The sequence below is a fragment of the Microtus ochrogaster genome, chromosome 4 (assembly GCF_000317375.1).
Source record: "Microtus ochrogaster isolate Prairie Vole_2 chromosome 4, MicOch1.0, whole genome shotgun sequence".
NCBI lineage: Eukaryota > Metazoa > Chordata > Mammalia > Rodentia > Cricetidae > Microtus > Microtus ochrogaster.
Genome location: NC_022011.1, coordinates 46,906,865 through 46,914,567, shown reverse-complemented (window position 1 = coordinate 46,914,567; position 7,703 = coordinate 46,906,865). Strand labels below are relative to the sequence as shown.

The 7,703-nt window shown below is 52.3% G+C and overlaps 1 protein-coding gene across 3 annotated transcripts in view; it reads right to left on the bottom strand.

Annotated features, from left to right (window-relative positions):
• Positions 1–2,872: 2,872 nt before the first annotated feature.
• Positions 2,873–7,703, bottom strand: part of Kyat1 (kynurenine aminotransferase 1) — a 28,837-nt gene continuing 24,006 nt past the window's right edge. For all 3 annotated transcript variants that reach the window (XM_005346143.2, XM_013355073.2, XM_013355071.2), the window contains 10 exons: positions 6,040–6,189; positions 5,872–5,958; positions 5,503–5,631; positions 5,054–5,174; positions 4,668–4,744; positions 4,490–4,579; positions 4,220–4,406; positions 4,055–4,134; positions 3,372–3,458; positions 2,873–3,293 (listed from right to left, as the gene is read on the bottom strand). In XM_005346143.2, coding sequence (XP_005346200.1) covers positions 3,228–3,293; positions 3,372–3,458; positions 4,055–4,134; positions 4,220–4,406; positions 4,490–4,579; positions 4,668–4,744; positions 5,054–5,174; positions 5,503–5,631; positions 5,872–5,958; positions 6,040–6,189 — 1,074 coding nt within the window. In that variant the 3' untranslated portion in view covers positions 2,873–3,227. The remainder of the gene's footprint in view (positions 3,294–3,371; positions 3,459–4,054; positions 4,135–4,219; positions 4,407–4,489; positions 4,580–4,667; positions 4,745–5,053; positions 5,175–5,502; positions 5,632–5,871; positions 5,959–6,039; positions 6,190–7,703) is intronic.

Genomic DNA, 7,703 nt, shown 5'->3' with positions numbered 1-7,703 from the left:
GGGGGGGGGGCTGCTCCGCCCCGCCATGCCTCCACCTTACAGCTCGGTGGGGAAGTGGAGTCTCGCCTCTCCCCTGATGCTGCGCGACCCAAGTCCAAGCTCGGCTAGAAAATGGCAGTAAATTGCAGTAAAAACCCGTAAGAATCCAATGTCCCTGCTCAGCAGGAAGTAGCCAGACAGATTGACAATGCCCAAATTCCCTAAAACTTGGTTTAAGTGGGGCCCTTTCAGAGCAGAAGCAGGATCAGCTGAGCTGCTAGGGAAGCCAAAGTGGTGCACGAGGGAGAAGGTGTCTTCCATGCACTCAGCAGACAAGAATGAATGTGCCACGGGAGTATGGCAGCTGGGGTATGTTATTTAAGGGACTGCTGAAGGAACAGTGGTTTCTGACTACTCTTGGGGTCATGGCAAAGCCACTCCTAATGACAGGAGCAGGCAGAGGAAAGCCAGGGAGGGAAAAGCAAGATTGCCTCCCCTTCCTCTCCTCTGTGCTAGCCCCTCTGCTACCAGTTCTGACTGCCCTTACTGTTGTCACAAGCACAGCCGCAGCTGTGGCAATTGGCTCAGCTTGGCTGTGAATGGAAGTATCTGTGGCTGTGTGTGTGACCAGCATTCAATATGAAAAATTTACTCATGCAGCTAATCTGTCTAAAGAATTGTCTAGATATCTTTTAGGTAATTGGTCTGGTAAATTCGAACAACAACTGGAAAAGCTGCGAGTGGCGATTGTGATTGCAGATTCCACACAAATGGATACCAGCCTGGCAGAAGGACTATCCTCCTGCATCATCATAGCCATGGATTATCTGAGGGAATGGGCGGGAATAAGAGCCCTGGCAAGCTTAATGGTGTTTGCCTCCCTGGTATGCCTATGGTGCATTTGTCACATAAGGGTTTCACAGCATCGCAATGCAGTTATGATCATTCAGGCCTTCATGGCCATTGAAACAGGACAGTCTCCCCAAGTTTGGCTAAAGATGTAAGCGAGCACAGGATGCGAGGCTTGTGCACTGCACTTGAGGTAAGCATACATCAACCTCAAGAAGAGCACGTCTGATTGTATGTGGGTTGGTGTCTAGCTCCCACCTCTGTAAAAAAGGCACCGGACAGGTCTAGTGTTCTCTGAGTGGATGACACCTGGACAAACACTAGTACATGTTCCATTTTTAACAGAGATCAGACCTCTACTCTTACCTGTGGCTTTACAAAACAAAAGGGGGAACTGTAGTGAGCTGCGTGGTGTCATACCTGATGGAGATGTATAATCAACTCCTGAGATGGCTAAGGCCTGACCTATGCTATGATCACACAATGATCATCAGCTGCTTGCATATGCATGTTCCAATGACGGACTCTTGGCTGGGACTCAGCTCAGAGTTAATAATGATTGCCTAGCATGTGTGAGACCTGGTGTGAGCCCCAGAATCATGTGTATGCAATGCTCACAGAGCCCAGAAGACAGCGCTGGGTCCCTCGGAGCTGGAATTACAGTGGTTGTGATCTGCTATATGTGGGTGCTGGGAACTGATCCCCATGTCCTCTGTTAGAGCAGCAAGTGCTCTTAACCACTGAGATGTCTCTGGCCCATCAAACTCCTCCCCCCTTCTATCTGATTCTAGAACTGCAGATAAAAGCCAATTAAACCCTTTAACTAAATGTGTCTTTTGACAGGTTTATTACCTATGCACATCTGATTCAATCACTGGCTATGGCTGGGGATGTAGCTCAGTGGGATAGTGTGGGCAAAGCCATGAGTTCAAGTCCTTAGCACTGCTAAAAAAATAAAACACAAAATCAAGCCAGGACTGATGGCTCAGGTTTATAATCCTAATACTCAGGAGGCAGAAACAGGAGGATTGCCATGAGTTCGAAGCCAACCTTGGCTACAGTGTGACACTGACCTCTCCTGGCAGCTTCCAAGAAGAAAAATATCATTGGCCTTGTGATTGAGCTGAAAATCCAGTCCCACCCCATTCCCTGAGGACAGAAGAGGGGAGGGGGTGACCTCGAAGCTCTTACGCTGACCCTAGGTCCAAAGGAGCGCTTATGATTAGCCAAAACCACCCCTATGTATCACAAAACTTCATGTTTTAGGAATTCTGTTTCAGGAGAAAACATTTTTTGAAGGTCTTAAACCTTATGTCCCCATCATTTCTCTAGGTTCAAGAAAAGCTGTGAGTGAAACTCCTGAGGTTGCTCTACCAATGACCAGGCTCCTAGCATGGCCTTCTGGGGGCCTTTAAGACTACAGCGGCTTTAGTGAGACATCCAGCTGGGGATCAAATCCCACTTCTATGCCAGGTGTGGAATGTGCCATAATCTCAGTACTCTGGAAGCAGAGGTAGGAGGTTGACAAGCTTGAAGCAGCTTGGTTCTACAAATAGAGTTTCAGGCCTGTCTAAAACCCCTGACCAAAATCAAACCTCATGTCCACGTTTGGCCAAGCACTCACTGGTCATGATGGCTCCCCCACTCTGCCTCCTCAGCAGGTTGCTGGAGTTGCAGGGAAGCCTGGACCAGTGGGGCTGCTCTCAGATGCTCCTCCCACCTCTGTGCACACACCAGGCAGTTCTTGAATCCCTGTGAAGATGTCTCCAAGGCCCCATCCCCATCCATACACACAAGCACCTTAAGCCAGCCTTCAGCGTGCACCCTCCGAGGGTGAGGAGCACAGCAGAGAGCCTGGGTCTGGGAAGTCTGTGTTGCCATGTACAAGCCCTGCGACTTCAGATGAGTTCCTGGTTCCCAGTGTTCACACACAGACACACTCTCCTCTCTGTCTCTCTCTTAATAGGGAAGGTGGGGGTCTGAGGTTCTCTGGGGTCCCTTCCAAACGGTTTAGCAGGCAGTCCAGAGGAAGAAAGAGGCTGCCTTGAGGGCTCTAATAACTTAACAACTTTATTAGGAACAAAAACAATCAAGCCCGAAGCAATATCTTGAGGTCACATGAGAAAAGGTGGGGAGCCCCTGGGCAGGGCTAAGTTAAGGCTGGGGCTCCAACCTGATACTCCATCCTTTACTGTCCCAGGCAGGGAGGCCAGAAACAACTACGACCCTAAAATAACCTACAGGGGAGTAGAACATGACCCAATCCAAGACAGCAGTCCAGATACTGTGAGAAAAGATTGCCGAAACCCCCAAGTCAATGGCCTCTTTCCTGGGAGTATGTCCAGTCACAGAGCGGGGCCCTCCAGGGTATCCCTGAGACAGGGCCCAGCTGAGGAACCTCAGGGCTGGAGCTCCTTTTTCCACTTCTGTATCCTCTCGTCCATTGCCTGGAGTGTGGCCTCATCCTGCAAGACACACACTGAGCCTTCTCTCGCCCTACCTGGTGGCTAGCCAGGCCCATCAAGGGTCTCCCAGCCTTTTACCTTCACAAAACAGAAGCGGATGTAGTGGTCAAAGTCCTTCTGGTGAGGTTGACTGAAGAAGATGGAGACAGGGATTGCCACCAGGCCCTGGGGAGGAGGAAGCCATGTCTGCATATAGTCTTGAGACCCAAGACCTCAGCTTGGGGGGGGGGGTGGGAAGAAGGACTCAGTGTGTCCCCTCCACCTGATGTAATGGCCAGGAGAGAGTCCCCAGGGCATTAAACTAGGTTCCTCCCAGGGTGCGGGGTGTGGGGAGAGAGAATAGAGGAGAGACTGTGCAGCGTGCCCAGGCAGAGCTGGGGAAGAACTAAGTTTGAGCCGCAGTGGTCTGAGCAGGGCGATAAGAACAAATGGGCTGGATTCTCAGGTATAGGAGAGACAGCCAGGCTAAGAGAAGGGCAAGAGCTCCTGGAACCAGCACGGCTGCTTTGTGCAGGTGAAACTGCGCAGTGAGCCCTGGAGCAGGAGTCATGCAAAGGTCGGACACCTGCCGGCCCCACAAGAGCCCCCGCCTACCTTGTTTTTTTTTTTGGTTTTTCAAGACAGGGTTTCTCTGTGGTTTTGGAGCCTGTCCTGGAACTAGCTCTGTAGACCAGGCTGGTCTCGAACTCACAGAGATCCACCTGCCTCTGCCTCCCGAGTGCTGGGATTAAAGGCGTGCGCCACCACCGCCCGGCGCCTACCTTGTTTTTGATCATCCACTTGGCAAAGCGTCTGTCGTAGGGCTCATCCTCAGCACCAGGCAGGTCGGGCATCTTGCTCTCTGGGGCAACAGAAGAGGTCCTGCTGAGTCCCGGCCAACTTTGGTGTCTCCCCAGATCCTGGGTGACATGGCCAGTGCCACTCACTGAAGTCCGAGATGTCTGCAATGAGGAAGTAGCTGCCCTGGGGGATCAAGGGCTTGAGGCCCACTGACTGCAGGCTGCGGATCATGTGGTCTCTGTTTGGCTTCATGGTCTGCGGGAGCTGCAAGAAGTAACTGCTGGGTTGTCCGAAGTGTTGCTGCTCCCGTTCAAAGCACTGGGCTACTGCGGCCTGGACAGGGCAGATGAGAGGCCAGGTCAGCTGCCATAGATCCCTGTCGCCTTCCCCACCATAGGTTTTCATACCCTTCTTACCTGGGCCTGGGTGGGACAGTGGAAGATAGAGTTCTGGTGCACAGTCCGCAGGTGCTTCAGGATCCGATCTGGACCCATGACCCAGCCCACCTGGACGGGACACAGTCAGTGAGGGCCTTGTCAGAGGAGCCTTTCTTAATCCTCCCGCTGCTGCCCTCTGCCTAGGGACCACACTTACCTTCCAGCCGGTGGCACTGAAGCTTTTGCCTGCGCTGCCGATGGTCAGGGTCTGTTCCCACATGCCAGGGAGGCTGGCTGCCCGAGGCCAAGAAGAGCAAATGCTGAAACAGGGAAGGTATGGGGGCCCCCAGGGACAAGCACAGCCTTTTAACTTAGGACTGGTACCCTCTAAGCTGCTGATGGAACCATTCCATCACCTGCTCCTGAGAGCCTCAGGAAGCAGATGCTACTGCATTCCCCAGACCTCAGAGGGGACGTCCTTGCCTATGGTCACACCAGTGCACAGGTCCACAGCCCTGATCCTCATCACCAGGCCTAGGCTGCTCCCATTGGGCTCAAGCCCTGCTCAGGTGTCCAGGGGAAGCTGTGGCAGGCCCCGCTCACCGATGCTGACATGCTGGTGCCCATCATAGACCAGCCACTGGTAGACCTCATCAGAGATACACAGGACATCGTGCTGCTGGCACAGGTCAGCCACCAGCTCCAGCTCCTTCTTAGAGAACACCTGTGGGAGCCAAGGTCACAGGTGTGCAACTGGGACCATCCCCAAGTGCAGAGCCTTCCTAGAGGTAGAGTGCGAGACCAGACCAGGTCCTGGGGCTTCTCTGGATCATCCCTTTGACCAGCTCGGCAATACTGGCCCTGTGGGATCGGTTATCTCTGGATCCCCCTGGACACTGTTCCAAAGCCACCAGGAAGTGGTGAGGTGCTCAGCCCACGCACCTAGGCCTTCACACCTCTGGGAGGGTTGGGTCCTCAGAGTTCAAGGCCCTCCCACTTCACACAAGGAGGGAAACTCAGCTTGAGGAGGTCTCTGGATGGACCCCTGGTACCTTTCCCAGAGGGTTGTTGGGTGTGTTGAGGACCAGGGCCTTGGTACGAGGTGTGAACTTGCTGGCCAGTTCTGTAGGCTCCAGTTGCCAGTCATTGCTGGATTCCAATTGTCCCTTAGCAGCAGGGCTCTGCAAGAGGAAGGGGAGAGGCAGCAGGAGCTGCTTTCCTGACAGCAGCTCCTGTCCTGATATATCTGCCTCCATCTCTCTCCTTTCTGCTCTGGGCTCTACCTCCACACCTTCTCATCTCTGAAGATTACCTTCCCTTCTCCCATGTCCCAGGATCTAGCCCATCTCCTATCTTCATCCATAACCACCCAGCATTGCTTACCAGCCTTGACCAACCCATAACCACTCAGAATCCCTTACCGGCTTCAGGGACACAAACACAGGCCGACCTCCAGCCATGAGAGTCATGGGTTCATAACAATCAAAGGCAGGCTCGATGATGATGACCTGGTTCAACAGTCAGATTAGCTGGGGTCAGCACTGCCCTGGGCTAGCACTCAGCCCTCCCCGTTAGGTTTCACCTCTCACCTCATCTCCTTCGTCCACCAAGGCCTGGAAGGCTGTGAACAAGGCCCCATAGGCACCCACTGTCACCAGCACGTTCTTGAGTGGGTCCAGCTCCTGTCCCAGCAGCTTGCCAAAGAAACTTGCCAGGATTTTTGTCAGCGGTGGGTAACCCTGCCAGGACAGCACCCAGGCACCCAGGATCAGCCTAGACTCCCAGCTCAGCTGCACCCAGGCCATCTAGAACCTTCTAGCAAAATCCACCTTCTTGGGCTGAATGTCTCATCTCCTCCAACAGCCTCGGCTATGGAGTCCTGCCCAGAGCTGGGATGTACGGACAAGAGAACAACAGGGCAGCAGGAACCTCACACTTCCCTGTGTGACTATAAGGTACATTTGTGCCTACCTGACCCCCCTCTAGCAGCCCTGGAGCCACAGATTATTTATTTGGGTTCATTACAAAAGAGAATCCCCAAGAAACGAGCTGTCTCTTGCCCAAAGTATGCAGGAATAGCCTTTTTCTTTTCCTTAAAAAAATTGCCTGGCAGTGGTGATGCACACCTTTAATTCCAAGGCTTGGGGCGCAGAGGCAGTCTAATCTCTGTGAGTTCAAGGTCAGCCTGGTTTACAAAGTGAGTTCCAGGACAGTCAAGACAGCAAATGGGAGAAACCCTGTCTCAAACAAAACAAAACAAAACTTGCCAGGTGGTGGTGGGGCAGCAGCGGCGCACGACTTTAATCCCAGCACTTGGAAGGCAGAAGCAGGCAGATCTCTGTGATTTTGAGGCCACCCTGGTATACACAGTGAGTTATAGAGCAGCCAGGGCTACACAGAGAGACCCTGCCTCAAGCAAAAATTTTTGTGTGTTTATGTGTGTGCTAGTGCGTGCGTGCGTGCCCACAGGTACCATAGGAGGTCAGAGGACAACATTTAGTTGGCTCTCTCCTTCTACCATGTGGGATCCAGGGACCATGTTATCAGGCTTGGTGGCAAGTATCTTTACCATGGAGACATTTTACAGGTCCCTACTTTGTTGTGGAATATTCCTGAACACTATGTGAAGATGTGTCATCGTGACTGGTTTAATAAAGAGCTGAACGGCCATTAACTAGGTAGAAAGAGGTTAGGTGGGACTTCTACAGACAGAGACATCTGGGAGAGAAAGGAGGAATCGCTAGCCAAATGTGGGGGAAGCAGGATGGGCAAAACGGAGATGAGGTAACAAGTGTATGGAAAAATTAGATTTAAAAATATGGGTTAATTTAAGTAATAAGAACTAGTTAGGCACAAGCCTAAGCTAAGGCTGAGCTTTTATAATTAATAATAAGTCTTCATGTCATTATTTGTGAGCTGGCAGCCCAACCCCCCAAAGATCTGTTTATATATGGCACCCAATGTCCAGCCACATATGTCCATATGAGGCCCGAGAGAGCTTTCAAAAGAAGTTTGGGACATGGAGTCAAATGCAGCTTCCTGGTGACCAGGACCCTTGATGGCGTACAGAGACGTGACTACAGGATGGAGCCAGCTGCCGGTGCCATGCACTAAGCTGAGCCACATGGTGGCTGACTTAGCAGTTTAAGATTTGCCTTGTAGCCGGGCGATGGTGGCACACGCCTTTAATCCCAGCACTCGGGAGGCAGAGGCAGGCGGATCTCTGTGAGTTCGAGACCAGCCTGGTCTACAG